The following is a 15,335-nucleotide window of genomic DNA, read 5'->3' as shown; positions in this document are numbered from 1 at the left end:
CCTTGACTCGTGGTTGTGTCACTGGGAGAAGGCAGCATGATTTGACATGCAATTAAAGGTGTGGTAATCTGTGATCAAGTTCCCACTCCTGGCATCCTCTGCCCAGACTTTGGGGGAAATTCCAGAACAATGCATTCTTATTCGAGGGCTACCTCTTTGGTCCCTTCAGCTTCCGTAAGGGACATGGTTCAAACAGTACCAGCAACAAGTCAGACCAGGAACAAAGCAATCCCTTTGAAAATTAACTTTGAGACAAGTAGCATCAGAGTAAATTGTGATTTTCCAATATGATGTGGAGAAGAGGGAGATCGATACTCTCTATGCACTTGCTTTGAAGAAGAATTAACTCTAAAAACAGTAACAAATTTGGGCCTCGTTTTCCTGATTATAAATATAAATACATGCTGATTGTAGAGAAGAATAATTGTGTTCTTGTGCAATTTGTGTTTTTCAAGTGCTGTTTTGGTCAGACAACTCCAGCTCAATGGGACAGATAGAGACTTGGGTTGGTATCAACTTGTGGGCATGTGCTCTGTGATGGAACAGGCATGACCAGGCAGGGCTGACAGCATATCAAGAGAGTTTGCTTCAGTTGTAGTACAGCAGATGATCCCTTCCGTCACTGCTGAGCTCCTGTTGTCACAGAAAATGAGAACCTAGCTCTGGGGCCTGAGACGAAGAAGAGATCAGACAGGGCTTGGATAATGTGATTGGTGAGCCTTGGTTACCCCTCTCGCAAGTAGAATAATTCAAGCAGGTATGACTGCAGTGGTAGTTTCAGAGGAAAAAGGGAAGAAGTTCCTTTGCACTCCCAGGAGGAATCAAGCTTATCTGTATCCAAGTAGACTTATTAAGGACAACTAATACACAATGGTTAGTCACCTCAAAGGACCCTAGTGTTTTTTCACCCTGTAAAATATCCTGTAATTCCCCTATTCAACCTCTCCCTCCTGCCTTGAGCCCTGGCGACCTCTGATTTATTTAGCATCTCTACAGTTTTATCTTTGCTAGAATGTCATATACGTGGAATCAAATGGTACGGAACATTTTCAGACTGGCTACTTTCACTTAGCAACATGCATGTGAGTTTCATCCATATTTTTTTTTCGTAGTTTGATAGCTTATTTCTTTTTATTGCTGAATAGTATTCAGGTGTATGGATGTACCACTGTTTTGTTTATCTGCTTACCTGTGAAGGACATTTTGATTGTTTCCCGGTTATGGAAATTATGAATAAAACTGCTATAAACATTTGCATGCAGGTTTTTGTGTGCATATAAGTTTTGAAACTAGTTGGGGAAATATCTAGGAGATCATTGCTGGATCATGTGGTAAGACTGTATTTAGCTTCATAAGAAACTAATACACCTATCTTCCAAAATAGCTGTATTATTGTGCATTCCTACCAACAATGAACGAGAGTTCCTGCGGGTCCACATTCTTGTTAGCACTTGCTGTTGTCAGTGTAGCACTTGCTGTTGTAGTGATATACTTGATTTTGCTTTAATTAGCAATCCCCTAATGACAAGTGACATTGAACGTCCTTTCACATATATATGTGTGTGTGTGTTATTTTTTTAACCGACTATATATATTTTTCTGGTGAGGCGTCTATTCACATCTTTGCCCATTTTGAAATTAGGTTTTTGTTTTCTTTTTGTTGAGCTTTAAGAGTTCTTAGTATATTTTGATTACAAATCTTTAACTAATATGTGCTTTGCAAATATTTTCTCCCTGTCTGTAGCTTATCTTTTCATTCTTTTAACAGTGGCTATTTTTTTTTTTACAGTAAACGTTTTTAATTTAAAAAAGTCCAAGTTATTGATCTTTTTTTTTTTTTTCCATGGGTTGTTCTGTTGGTGTGGTGATTAAAAACTTATCGCCAAACTAAGGTCATGTAGAATTTTTCCTATGCTTTCTTCAATAAGTTTTATAGTAGTCTCTCACCATCATTTAGGTCAACGATCCACTTCGAATTAATATTTGTGTTGGGTGTAAGGTTTGTATATAGATTCTTCTTGCATGTGGATGTCCAATTGTTGCAGCAAAATTTGTTGAAAAGACTATCTGTTCTCCATGTAATTATTTTATCTCCTTTGTAAAGGTCCGTCATAAGTGTGGTCCTATTTCTGGACTCATTATTCTGGTCCACTGGTCTTCCTTTCTATGCGTTCACCATTACCACACTGTCTTTATTACTGTAGCCTTTATAGTAGGTTTTGAAATCAGGTAGTGTGAGTCCTCCAATTTATTTAGTATATCAGTTCTTTTTCAGTATTAAAGGCTATGCTAGGTCTTTTGCCTTTCCATTTAAAGTTTAGAATCAGTTTGTTGATAACTGCAAAATAGGTTGCTGGGATATTGATTGGGATTGCACTGAATCATAGATCAAGTTGGAAAGAATTGACATCTGATAATATTGAACAAAATGAACGTTAACAACATTGAACTTCCAATACATGAACATGGAATATCTCTTCATTTTAAATGATCTTTTTTGATTTTTTTCATCAGTGCTTTATCGTTTTCTATATATAGATCTTATACATATTTTGTTAATTTATCCTTTAGTATTTTGTTTCAAATGTTATTATAAGTGATATTGTTTTCTAAAATTTCAAATTCCAATTGTTCATTGTTTATATAAAGGAAAAAATTTACTTCTGTGTAGTTGACCTTGTATCCTTTAACCTTAGTGGAATCACTCATTAATTTCAGGAGAGATCTTGTTTTTGGTAATTCATTGGGATTTTCTGCAAAGACAATTATGTCATCTGTGAATAAAGACTTTTATTTCTTCCTTTACAATATGTATGCCTTTCATTTTCTTTTCTTGTCTTATTACACTTGCTATAATTTCTAGTACATTGTTGAATAGGAGGTATTAGAGAGGACCTCCTTGCCTGTTCTTCATTTTAGGGGGAAAGCATCCAGTTTTTCATTTTTAAGGATGATAGCTTTTCATGTAGATGTCTTAATGAAACTGAGAAAGTTATTACCTATTCGTACCATACTGAGAGGTTTTGTGTGTTTTTTATTTTTTTTATTTTATTTTTACATCCCTCACACCGTGAACCCCCCTCCCCCCATCCACCACCACCCCGACCTCACACCGAGCCATCACATTATACACATAAAATTATAGTTGGCATTCATTAATGTCCAGCCTCTGGTGTACAATGCCATGACCAGGCATCCACAGCATCCCTGAGGTGGTCTCCCAAACAGGACACATGTCCATCGGACACCCAACAAAATCCCCAAACACTATTGAATAAGTTCCCCAAAGTAATTCTCAAAAAACCCTGAGGCCATCCTGTGGTCACCAGCCGCCCCCAATCCCTTCACCCTTCCCCCCATCCCCAATCCCCTCCCCCCCGCCCATCTAACAACTCTCGGTTTTTTGTGTCCCCAAAACTGTTTCTGATTAGTTCATACACATATTCTTTTCTTTAGATTCCGCATATAAGTGAGATCATATGGTGGTTTTGTGTTTTTTTTTAACTCCTGAATGGATATTGAATTTTATCAAATGCGTATGTATCAATTGATATAATCATATGACTTTTTTCTGTTTTCTATATTGATGTAGTGGCTTACATGTATTTATTTTCAAATTTTGAACTTGCCTTACATACCTGGAATAACTTCCACTTGTTCACAGTGCATAATGACTTGCTGACATTTTGTTGATAATTTTTGTGCCAATGCTCAGGAGAAGTAAAAGTGTAGTTTCTTTTCTTGTAATGTCTTTATTTGATTTGGGTATTAGGGTAGTGCTGGACTCATAGAATGAGTGAGGAGGTATTTCCTCTGCTTTTGTTTTTTGTTTTTTTTTGAAAGAAACCATAGAAAATTGGCATGGTTTCTTTCTTAAATATTTTTTAGAAATAACTTGTGAAACCGCCTGAGCTGAGTGATTTCTTTTTTGGAAGGTCATTAATTATTGATTCAATTTATTTTATAGATATTAGGGATATTCAGATTAGTTGTTTCTCCCTATATAAGTTTTGGTAATTTTTGTCTTTTAACTAATTGGTCCATTTCATCTAAATTATCAGATTTGTGGATGTAGAGTTGTTCATGATATTCCTTTATTATCTGTTTAATATCCATGAAACCAGGGATAGTGACTCCTCTTTCACTTATGATTTTGGTAATTTATGTCTTCTCTCTTTTTTTCTTAATTATCTTAGCTAGTTTATCAATTTTATTGACCTTTTCAAAGAACCAGTTTTAGTTTCGTTGATTTTCTTTATTGTGCTTCGGTTTTCAATTTATTAATTTTATCTGTAATTTTTATTTTTTCTCTTCTGCTTGCTTTAGGCTTAATTTGATCTTTTTTCTCTAGTTTTCTAAGGTGGTAGCTCAGGTTATTGACGTATTTTTCTTATCTAATATATTTATTTAACGTTAAACATTTTCCTCTAAGCACTACTTTCCCTACATCCCACAAATTTTAACTTTTAATTTTATTTTCATTTAGTTCAAATATTTTAACATTTCTATTGAGAAGTCTTCTTTGACCCATACATTCTTTAAAATTCTTTATCTCCAAATATTTGCAAAATTTTCAGGTGTCTTTCTGTTACTGATTTCTAGTTTATTTTTATTCTGATCTAAGAGCCAATTTTATATTATTTCTGCATTTAAAATTTATTGAGGATGTTTTTATGGTCCATAATATGGTCTAACTTTGTGAATGTTTCATTGGAGCTTAAGAATAATGTGTATTCATCTGTTGTTTCCTATTCTATGAATATCAATTATATTAAGTTGATTGATAGTGTTGTTGAGGTCAACTCTCTTCATATTGATTTTTTGCCTACTTGAACTATCGATTATTGACAAGGAGATAAAAGAAATTTCCAACTAAGAGTAGATTTGTCTATTTCACCTTTCAGTTCTAACCATGTTGTCACTCACCAGAAACATTTTTTAAAAACTGGATGAAAATATATGAAACCTTGGCTATCAGGCAATGTGGGGCAGTGTTTCTTGAGAAAGGGAAAATAAGTGAGGTGAGCCCCACAATCTCTCTAATTTTCTGCCTAGAAGGACGTTCCATGCCATAGCTCAGGGAGGGGGAACTCAGGTATAATTAAATGTAGAAGGTAGCACATGATGGTGTTCAATGAATGACACAGGAAAGAAAAGCTATAAGAATGGAGGAGGTAGAGCCACTAGACTGGGGTGGGGGCCGAAACTGACTATGGATAAAATGAGATTTTACTTGGGCTTTGGAGGTTGACATAAGAGAGGTAGAAAGGGTACAATGTGGGGATCTTGGAAAGTATTACACAAAGTGGCACATGTCCAATCCTATTTCATGAAAAATAAAGGTTTTTGGAGGAGATTTGTAAAGATACGTTTGAAAAATACTTTGGGATTATTTGTAGAAATTTATGAGTCTTAATGAAGTGTTTGATTTTATTTAGTAGGTCAATGGCTTTTTAAATTTAGAATAAAACCAATAAACCCTTTTAGAAAGAAGTGATTTTCCTAATCCCAATACAAAACACGTATATGAAAACATGGCTTTAGACAAATGGGGGGAATAGGGTGGCCAAAAGCCCCAACCACACTACCTCTGACAACCCCTTAGGACTGACAAGCATCTTTACAACATAAACAACTTCTGTGCTGTAGGCTAAAAAAGTCTTTGAGGGATTTAGACAGACAATAACAGGATGAATTGGGTGTATAATGGGAATTAATCAATCTGCAGTTAATTGGGTTGGAAGGGAGATTGAAAGTAGGCACGGAGACACATTAGGAGCTGCTGCATTGATCTAGGTAAGAAGGGATAGGAAATATGAACTACAATGGCAGCACTGAGAAAAGAGGGGACTAAAAAAAGATATATGTGCAGAAATCCTAGTTTGTGGTGATTTGTTGGATGTGGAAGGACAGACGGAAAGAACATTAAGAAAAATGAAATGGGTAATTCATAGTCTTCTGACCTGCTACACTTAGCATCTGTGATAATAATAATAATCTATAATGACATAATTCAACTAGGTTCAAATTTCTGTGCTTTCCTTGGTGTGACCTTGGGCTTGATATTTATTCTAAATTCTAAACTTCTTTTCTGTTAACTGGGGGACTATGATAGTTCCCACCTTATAGGATTCATTGCTAGTATTTGAAGGGAAAACATTAGAATTGATACAGGGGGATTTCCTGCAGCAAGTTTTATTAGTTCTTATCTTTATTTAATTGTTAACTAATTAGCACTTCTGTTTTCTTCAACATGTTGAGTTAAATAGCTTTTAGTGTATTTATTTGCCTGTTTTTTTTAAATATCTCATGAATAATGTGACATTACTGAGAAACAAAAGAAAGGTGATTATGCAAGTGTTGAAATATTTAGCAATACATTAAAATAGTCTTAGGGAACTGGAAAAATTACGGAAGTTATACTAAGTTTTTGTAGAGGCGTAGAGTGTTAAGAAGAAAACAGGTCATTTCAGAAAAAGAAAATTTAAAAAGTAGAATGCACTAGGAATGCACAAATAATCCAATGAAATCTAATTAATGAATATTCAGATAGTATATTAATTTTTCCTGAGCCAAAGAATTTAAAGGATGAAAAAATGTGATCAAATAAACTGTAGAGTAATTAGAAGTTGTTTTTCAAAATGCCTAGTTTGACACATTAAGACAGATCTTTTATTTTAGAGTCAGGACATAAGTGTTTAAGCAGCTGATATGTCTCCAGCCTCTTTCTCCTTGCCAGGACTCACTCAGCCGCCCCTTAATGTTTTTAGCTTACCTCCCGAGTCCCAGGTAGCCTGGGAGGAGATTCCTTAGGGCCTGCCTTACAGAGAGAGCACCCTGTGTACCACCTCTCTCCCTTTCATTCTTATCCCAATTGCCTGTGTTTATTAATGTAATAAATTCCCTTAAGTTAACACTTCCCAGTGGATTAGAATCACTCAAACTCACACTGAGTGCCACTAAGCGGAGTTTCTATAGTCAGTCTTTCTAAATCCTTGCAACAGTGTGACAACGGTATAGAGAAGGCTTAATCCAAGGGAATAAAATGAAAAAGGGTGGCATTTCACACTTATGTTAGGCTTGCTGGATGAGAGATAATTTGTTTTCTCAGTCTCTCATATGAAACCAACAGTTAATACTTAAATTATTGTAAACTTAAAATTTTACAAAGGGGTGTGAAGGGTGTAAAGAAAAATTTTACAAAGGGGTGTGAAAAAATTTGCTTTGACGCAGATGTAGTCCAGTCAGTGACATGATTTGAGAGCTAATAATGTACGTATCCCAGCATATCCACTGCATGACATCTGAATGGTGCTGCTGAATATTTTGCCTACCTGTTCTAGAAAATGACATTTTTGTATGCTGAGTGACAGTATGTCTTGTTTATGTGGCATTACAACCCAAAATGTTATTTGCTACAAATAAACATCTCAACTATCAAGAGGCTGCCTTTTAAATACTTGCATGATCTAAGTTAATTGTTTTTGTTTTACCCCCTCTGCTTTGTGAACTGGTAGTTTGGTCATTTCTTTTTTATTTCACTGATAGTTAAAATAAATTAGACAAAGGGAAATGAGCTTAAGTAAAATACGTATCAATCTATGTTGCTGCTCTACAAATAATTCTGGAAAATATCTTTGTAGGGAGCAGAGAATGCATTTTTAATTGTATCTTTGGATTTTAATTATGTATGCCACTCCTATGCCCCATCCTTCCATATAATTAAAACTGGCTGTATATGCTATAGCGACACAGCTTGCAGTCATTGGTTCTGATCGGCAACTCTCATTTAACGTAGGTTAAAATAGAATTAGAAGTTGGGTTATTTTTCACCTACTCAATTCCAGTTTGATTTTTTTAAATTACTATAAAATATTTATGCAATATTATTACTGGTAATGACACTGGTATGTCACTGGCAATGTGACAGTTACTACTTACAAGTAGAAAATGATGCTTTCCTCATTGAGCTGTGCCCTGGGATTCTATCACTTGCAGTTGACCATGTAATATGTACAATTTTCTGTTTCTGTTGTTTGCACATTTTGTAGGGACTTTGGCATTTGAAAAATACAGAACTTTGGGTGTAAATTATAGAACATATTTGCTAATGTTAATTGAATCTACCTTTCCTTATTTGACTATTTGATGATTTTATAAATATTCAACTCTTTCTTTGATCTTTCCAGTTGTATTTTATTGCTCTACATTCCAAACCTGTAGCTACTTTTCTGTCTTATGTTTAACAACCTGAATCATATATTTTTGGCACTCAAAGAGATGTGGTGGGTAAACTTACTGCTTTAAGTAGGACTACATCTAAACCATCTGAGTAGTCTATCTCTAAATTTCTCCAAGAAAGGACATTTCATGATTTGGCTCAAATGTAACTTCATCTCCTAGAGAAGATTTCTTTGTCTCCTCCTTCTCCTTGCATCATCCCTTCCCTTTCATTGTGTTTTGGGCAGTTCATTAATTAATTAATTAATTAGCTCAACAAATGCTGAAAAACTTTTTAATTATTTTTATTAAATTTATTGGGGTGACATTGGTTAGTAAAATTATATAGGTTTCAAATGTACAATTACATAATACATCATCTCTACATTGTATTGTGTGTTCACCACCCAGAGTCAGTTCTCCTTCCATCACCATTTATTTGACCCCCTTTAACTTCCACCACTCTCCCTCCCTCTTTACCCTCTGGTAACCACTAAACTGTGAAATATGATTCTCAACTTTTTTTGTCTGACTTATTTTGCTTAGCATAATAATCTCAAGATCTATTCACGTTGTCACAAATGGCAGTATTTCATCTTTTCTTATGGCTGAGTAGTATTCTATTGTATACTGTACATCTTCTTTATCCAATCATCTATTGAAGGACACCTTGGTTGTTTCCATGTCTTGGGCACCATGAATAATGCTGCAATGAACATAGGGGTACATGTATCTTTACAGATAAATGTTTTCAGATTGTGGGGACAGAGTCCTAGAGAGCAGTTTCCAGGCTCTTGACCTCACGTGGAAAGGTGTTGGCTCAGGTAGTAGATGGCTGTCAGCTGTGGCTAGTTGGCTGATAGCTGTAACCAGTTAGCCAATTAGCCACTGATATAACTGCCATGGCTGTGTTGGTTGGTCAGTCGGTTGGTTGGCAGGCAGAGAAGCTGACAGCAGGTTGCAGGTCATGTGGATCCAGCCTCCAGTGAGACTATAGTGGTATGATTCCCCTACCTATGGCTCCATGGGTGTTCCTTTTTGGCCTAGCCATATCCTGTGTTCTTATGTGGGGAGCGGGACTAGAGGCCCCGCAGGCCACCCCACATGACAGATACCTAGAAGGGAGATTGCTGGATCATATGGTAATTCTATTCTTAATTTTTTGAGGAACCTCCATACTGTTTTCCATAGTGGCTACACCAATTTACATTCCACCAGCAATGTATGAGGGTTCCCTTTTCTCCACAACTTTTCTAATACTTTTTATTACTTGTCTTATTGATAATAGCCATTCTAATAGGTGTGAGGTGGTATCTAATTGTGGCTTTGATTTACATTTCCCTAATATCTAGTGAAGTTGAGCATTTTTCATATATCTTTTGTCCACTTGTGTCTTTGGGAGAAGTGTCTATTCAGAACCTCTGCCCATTTTTTAATTGGATTTTTTTTGTTGTTATTGAATTGTACAAGTTCTTTATATATTTTGGATATTAGCCCCTTATTGGAGGTGTTCTTTACCAATATCTTCTCCCATTAAATGGTTGCCTCTTTGTTTTGTTGACAGTCTTTTCTCCCTCCAATCTGAAAACTTGATGGAGGGTAACATGATCTGTCCTTGTTTACTGCTGTGTCATCTGTACATTGTAAATATTGAACAAAGTTTACCAAATGAACAAATACTTTGATAAACAATTTTTGATAACTCTCACTACTACTGCCTAAATTGAGTTTAAAACTAATTTTTCTGGAAGTCAGATTGTCTGCAGTATGACTGCTGGGACATTTTAAATTGGCTGGTAATACTATGTTTTGTTTCGTTACCTTTCTATCTATTTGTCTTTATCTTTGAAATCTTTTAAAATTTAGATAAATTACATTTATAATAGAAAGCATAAACTTTATTTTTATTTTATGTGAAGTTGTAATCAGGTATCTTCTGATTTTATCTTAGGGAAAACAATATCACCTTTAACTATTTCTTTTTTAGTCAAATCACTTGCTTTTATCTTTCCATGTACATCTGATATTAAAAGACTTTATTTGCTGCTCCAGCTGCCCTGTAAAATCTGTTCAAATTCTCAGTCTCTATGTAAAGTGGTAGAGTAGGGGGATAAATAGTATTTGAATAACACACTGACTACTACTGAAGAACAATCCATATTTTTATTCCAATCCCTACACAAAATAGGTAAATATTAGTCAGAATTTATCCTGTCAAAATTCTGATCTCAGATTTCCTATGAAACTTCCTATGAAATATGAACCTAAATAAATTATTTGCTTTTTATCTTCTTTTCCTGTTTTTTTCTTCCAAGGCTACTGGTCTTACATTCCAAATGAAAGACCATAGGGTCATACAATCTGAGGATGAAAGGTATATTGAAGGTTATCTACGTAGTGCAAATGCTTACTGGATAATTGAATAATTTCAGTAACATCCCCTTAAAGTCTTCATCTAGCCTCCAGTGATCCAACACATCATTTCCTATGGATTTTATCTTTTTTGTCAGCTTTGACATTACAGATTGCTTATACTGAATTCTAATTACTCATAGTTTCCATATAGTTCTTATATTTTACCTTTGCTCATAAAGAGCAAGATGAACCCATCTGCCTTAGTCAGTTTGGGCTGCTATAACAGAAATACCATAGACTGGGTGGCTTAAACAACAAACATTTATTTCTCACATTCTGGAGGTTGGGAAGTCCAAGATCAAGTAGCTGATCTGGTGTCTGGTGAGGGTCTGCTTTCTGGCTTGCTGACATCTGTCTTCTCGTATCCTCCACACGTGGTAGAAAGAGCAAGCTAGCTGTCTGGCCTCTATCTTACAAGGACACTAATTCCACTCTGGAGGCTCTACCCACATGTCTTAATCACCTCCCCAAGGCACTCTCTCCAAATACCATCATATGGGGGATTAGATTTTAACATACAAATTTTTGGGGGAATAAAAACCATTCCGATTATAATAGCATTTTACATAGGACAGGCCATTTGAAGATGACACTCATGCTTCTTAGAAGTCATCTTTTCTCTGGGCTAACGCTCTTAGTTCCTTAGTCATTCTCCATGTGACCTGATTTCACATCTCCTCACCACCATAGTTACTCTATCCTGAATAAACTTATTTTGCTTATATATGCAGCATCCAGCAATGAGTGTGATACTCCAAGTATGCTCTGATAAGCTGAATTTAGACTGTGAATATCATTTCCCTTAATTCAGATATTATAATCTCAGTACATTTGGCAGTTAAATATTTGAAATGCCTGACTAAGGACATAATTGGTCAGATCCAACTGTTCTCATCTGATCTATTTTACTTCTAGGTTCCTTTAAATCCATCAACTTTGTTGATAATGGATAAAATTTTAAAACTCTGTTAACTGAAAAAAAGTCTTGATTTCAGAACTAGAATCTCGATACTTAATAGAGAATGGTCTCAATCAAGTTCATCAACTTCTTTAAGTAGCAGTTTTCCAATATTTACCTTACAAGATTATTGTGAGGACTAATTTAGTTGTCAAGTGCTTACATGTAAAGTATATATAAAGTGCTTAACACAAATGGTGAGTACTCAGTGAATACTAGTGATAATAATCTTTACTATTATTACTTATTCCAAGAGTTCTGAGAAATGCTTTTTTTTTAATTAAATTTATTGGGGTGACAATTGTTAGTAAATTTACATAGATTTCAGGTGTACAATTCTGTATTACATCGTCTATAAATCCCGTTGTGTGTTCACCACCCAGAGTCAGTTCTCCTTCCATCACCATATATTTGATCCCCTTTACCCTCATCACCCACCCCCCACCCCCTTACCCTCTGGTAACCACTAAATTATTGTCTGTGTCTATGAGTTTTTCTTTCTCATTTGTTTGTCTTGTTCTTTTTGGTTTATATACCACATATCAGTGAGAAATGCTTGTTTTAATACTGAACAAATAGGAAGAGTCTGTAGATTCATAATATTTTCCAAGTGTCATCTAATATGTCTAATATAGACCTACAAAAACAAAAGTTATGCATAAAAATTTACAACCACATGCTTGTCCGAATTCCTTGACAGGTTAGGGTAACATAGAACAAAATTCTGACATTAGTTATTCATTTGTTATGGAATGAGGAAAAAGGTGATATATTACAGTGTTTACTTCTCATGTCTTTACTTTGAAAAATAATTGTATTAACTTTACCAAAATGATTACTTCTTTCATATAAATTCAAGAACTGTTGCTTTCTAACATATTTTGGAGAGATTAACATTTTTGACAATATGGAAGCTTGTGTTAACTTTTGTCTTTTTTTTTTTTTAAAGATTTTATTGGGGGAGGGGAACAGGACTTTATTGGGGAACAGTGTGTACTTCCAGGCCTTTTTTCCAAGTCAAGTTGTTGTCCTTTCAGTCTTAGTTTTGGAGGGTGCAACTCAGCTCCAGGTCCAGTTACCGTTTTCTAGTTGCAGGGGGCACAGCCCATCATCCCTCGCCGGAGTCGAGGAATTGAACTGGCAACCTTGTGGTTGAGAGGATGTGCTCCAACTAACTGAGCCATTCGGGAACTCAGCTGCAGCTCAGCTCAAGGTGCCGTGTTCAATCTTAGTTGCAGGGGGCGCTGCCCACCATCCCTTGCGGGACTTGAGGAGTTGAATCGGCAACCTTGTGGTTGAGATTCCCATGTGGGAATCAAACCGGAGTTACGAGCATGGAGCTCTAACCGCCTGAACCACTGGGCGGGCCCCAACTTTTGTCTTTTTTTTACATTAAAGGTTATTGGGGTGACAATGGTTAGTAAAGTTACATAGGTTTCAAGTGTACAATTCTGTAATACATCATCTATATATCACATTGTGTCTTCACCACCCAGAGTCAGTTCTCCTTCCATCACCATATATTTGATCCCCTTTACCCCCATCTACCACCCTCCTCCCCCCTTGCTCTCTGGTAACCACTAAACTATTGTCCATATCTATGAGTTTTTGTTTCTTTGTTTGTCTTGTTCCTTTGTTGCTTTCAGTTTTATATCTCACATATCAGTGAAATCATATGGTTCTTGACTTTTTTTGACTTATTTTGCTTAGCATAATAATCTCAAGATCCATCTATGTTGTTGCAAGTGGCACTATTTCATCTTTTATTATGACAGAATAGTACTCCATTGTGTATATAAACCACATCATGGGACTAACCAAAGTGTCCTTCTATAGATGATTGGATAAATTTTTGTCTTTTTAAAGTATTTGTTTCTGTTGATACATTTCAGCACCACAGCGTGATCTTTTCCAGGTTAATATACTGAGTTGAAACTTCAAAAAATCATTGCAAAAAAGATTGGATTCTCCCTCCCCCATAAGTTAGTTAATGAGAACCAGAGCTGGGTAAACATTATGGGGGAAGTTATTTTCAGCTGTTTCAAAACTTTTGTATTAGGAAAAGCGAAATACATTTTTGAAACTCTTAAAACCAAGTAAACTACTTGAGGGTTTTGGGTCTCAATTCCTAAGGTGATGAAGTGTAGCTTAGTAGCAATGGAAGACCTACTGAGTGCCTCTGGGGTCCAGACGCTGTCAGAAACACTTGGATAAGTCTTTCCTCTTCAGTGTTTTCCATTAAGAGATCTACTTGAATGAGAAGGATATTTACTAAATGATTTTTTAAAATGCCTTTTACAATTATTTTAAGAATATTCATAGCAGAAGCAGTGTTCTGATATAGCTAAGCTATATTTCAAGAATAACTAATTGTTATAATTCTGTTCTTTTTGTAACATTTCTTACACACACACACACACACACACACACACACACACGGCCTATCAGACAAAAGCCCATGTTCAGTTTTCAGGAGTTTTGTAAGCTGCTCGATGTCAGACGAGCAGCTTAAAATGTGCTGCTGTAGGAATATTTACACCATTGAAATTGGTGAATGCTACAAATCAAAGCCTTTTAAAAACAAAAATCTCTTGGAGAAATGATTGTCAAACACTTTCCAACACACCTGTGCCCCGAAGTATTTCTTTAAATGGAATAAAGGACTATTAGCATTGAAGACAATTTTAGTGTGAAAGTTTGCATAAGGAAAATAATAAACTTTTCTTTCTGTGTTCTCAGGAATACGGAAAGACCGAAGAGGAGGGAGAATGTTGAAACACAGGCGCCAAAGAGATGATGGGGACGGCAGGAATGAAGCAGCGTCCTCTGGAGACATGAGAGCTTCCAGTCTTTGGCCAAGCCCCGTCTTGATTAAGCACACTAAGAAGAACAGCCCTGCCTTATCCTTGACTGCCGACCAGATGGTCAGTGCCTTGTTGGAGGCTGAGCCCCCCATTATCTATTCAGAGTACGATCCTACCAGACCGTTTAGTGAGGCTTCAATGATGGGCTTGCTGACAAACCTTGCAGACAGGGAGCTGGTTCACATGATCAACTGGGCAAAGAGGGTGCCAGGTAAGGATGCTAAGTTAACTTTTATTGTTAAGAGTTAACAACTACTCATGAACTGGTTGTAAAGTCATAGAAACAGTGGGAAACAATAGCTATTATGGCATCGGTTTCAAGGCTATATCGGAATTTGTTAATTTTTAGTATCAGTACACTGTAGTTCTCCTGGAAATTAGGAAATAATGTTTTAAAATCAAAATCTAGAAGGTTAGTCTTTAACCTGACATTATTTCTTTTTAACCCATCTTATTCACCAAAAAACCTGGGGTGGACACCACATAATAAATGCAGTTAGTATTATATGTTCACAGCATCAGAAATTTTTAACATGAAATGATCTACGATATGCACATTTTTAATATTGAGGACTTTTGTTTGAAGTACCTCAATTATTAATACAAATGTTTACCTTAAAAATCTTTTATTTTAAGATCTTTGTGGACTAAAGAAATAATAATAAGTTTCTTTACTGAATGCCAATTATTTACTCAGCTGTCTATTCTTAATATTTTAGGAGAAAGGTAACATATTAGAAAAATAAGTTAGGTTCTCATCCTAATCCCGAGAGGAATTTGTAGAAAGACACAGTGGCTGACGTGATACTTGGTCCTTGGGTTGACTCGCTCAGAATTGATGTTCTTATAAAACTTGACTGTTGCTCTTATAGTTCAGG

At 35.7% G+C, this 15,335-nt stretch overlaps 1 protein-coding gene across 1 annotated transcript in view; it reads left to right on the top strand.

Moving 5' to 3' along the window:
• The window catches only part of ESR1 (estrogen receptor 1), a 362,043-nt gene that overhangs the window by 196,934 nt on the left and 149,774 nt on the right, over window positions 1-15,335 (top strand). Inside the window, exon 5 of the mRNA XM_081044705.1 lies at window positions 14,333-14,668. Within this exon, the coding sequence (XP_080900831.1) occupies window positions 14,333-14,668 (336 nt within the window). The remainder of the gene's footprint in view (window positions 1-14,332; window positions 14,669-15,335) is intronic.

Source organism: Rhinolophus hipposideros, assembly GCF_964194185.1.
Source record: "Rhinolophus hipposideros genome assembly, chromosome: 3".
NCBI classification, from domain to species: domain Eukaryota; kingdom Metazoa; phylum Chordata; class Mammalia; order Chiroptera; family Rhinolophidae; genus Rhinolophus; species Rhinolophus hipposideros.
This window is presented reverse-complemented; position numbering and strand designations above follow the sequence as displayed.